At 62.9% G+C, this 1,016-nt stretch overlaps 1 protein-coding gene across 1 annotated transcript in view; it reads right to left on the reverse strand.

Moving 5' to 3' along the window:
* Positions 1-693: 693 nt before the first annotated feature.
* CHRD (chordin) overlaps positions 694-1,016 on the reverse strand; it is a gene marked incomplete at its 5' end in the record, with an annotated part of 5,777 nt that continues 5,454 nt past the window's right edge. The window contains 2 exon segments of the mRNA XM_010187512.1: positions 694-761; positions 906-999. Coding sequence (XP_010185814.1) covers positions 694-761; positions 906-999 — 162 coding nt within the window.

The raw sequence follows: 1,016 nt of genomic DNA on the forward strand, positions 1-1,016 counted from the left end.
CTGTTGGCATTTGTGCTCCTGTGGTGATGCGGTGTCCTGCTGTACCTGTACCAGTGGGCACCATCACCAGGCACTGTGTCCACAGCCCCTGCCATGGTCCTGTTCAGTGCCACCCTACAAGCACCACCCCACAGCCCACCAGGGGTGCCCCCAGCCTGGCACTGACTTCCAGCCCCCCCCAGATATCTACCCCAAACCCAGCAAGGCCAAGACATGCAAATCCCACTGAAGTCCAGGGGAGGATACAGGGACACAGCCTCGCGCCTGCAGCTGCAAAGAAGAGGCAGGGAGCCAGGTAGGCAATAGCTCTGGTTTTAATAAATACATCGGGCCCCCCATCCACAGGCACCATAAATTACATGACGAGCCTGGCCGAACCAGGGTGGGTGCAGCGAGATAGGGGCAGGAAAGACTTTACACTATGTACAAGGTGGGGATGATGCCCCCTGCGCCCACTGGTCAGGGGGGCTCAGAGCAGGAGGGCAGGGGGTGCCCCAGCCTCCACCAGCCTGGCCATTGCCTGCTGGCACAAGCCCTGGCACCATGGCCATGCTGAAACGAGGTGCCCAGGCTGACCGCGTCCACCCCACCGTGCTCCTCTATGCCCCCTGAGGTGGCGATGGGTGGCAGGGACCTCCCCAAAGCCGCCGGGCCTTGCTGTGTGCTCGCTCTGCTTTGGGCAGCAGTCACTGCTCAGTGGCTCCATGCCTCCGCCCTGGCATCGTGGACCTTCTCCCGTGGATCCGGGGGGGCATCCGGAGCTGTGGGAAAATGGGGCTGAGACACGAGCATGGCAGTGCCAGGAGGGCACTTGGGTCAGTTCCAGTGCTGGTTTAGCATCCAAGGCGGCTCGAGGAGGTGTTGGGGGAGTCCGTGAGGTGTTTTGGGAAGCAGTGCTTACTCACCACGGCACTTGGCACAGCAGGGGTTGTCCCTCCTGGCGGGGTTGGCGCAGGCGGCTGGCGGGCACTCCTGGCGCTGGCAGTGCGTCTCCCCTGACTGCGAGCAGAAAGAGG

The sequence above is a fragment of the Mesitornis unicolor genome, unplaced genomic scaffold (assembly GCF_000695765.1).
Source record: "Mesitornis unicolor isolate BGI_N332 unplaced genomic scaffold, ASM69576v1 scaffold36416, whole genome shotgun sequence".
NCBI classification, from domain to species: domain Eukaryota; kingdom Metazoa; phylum Chordata; class Aves; order Mesitornithiformes; family Mesitornithidae; genus Mesitornis; species Mesitornis unicolor.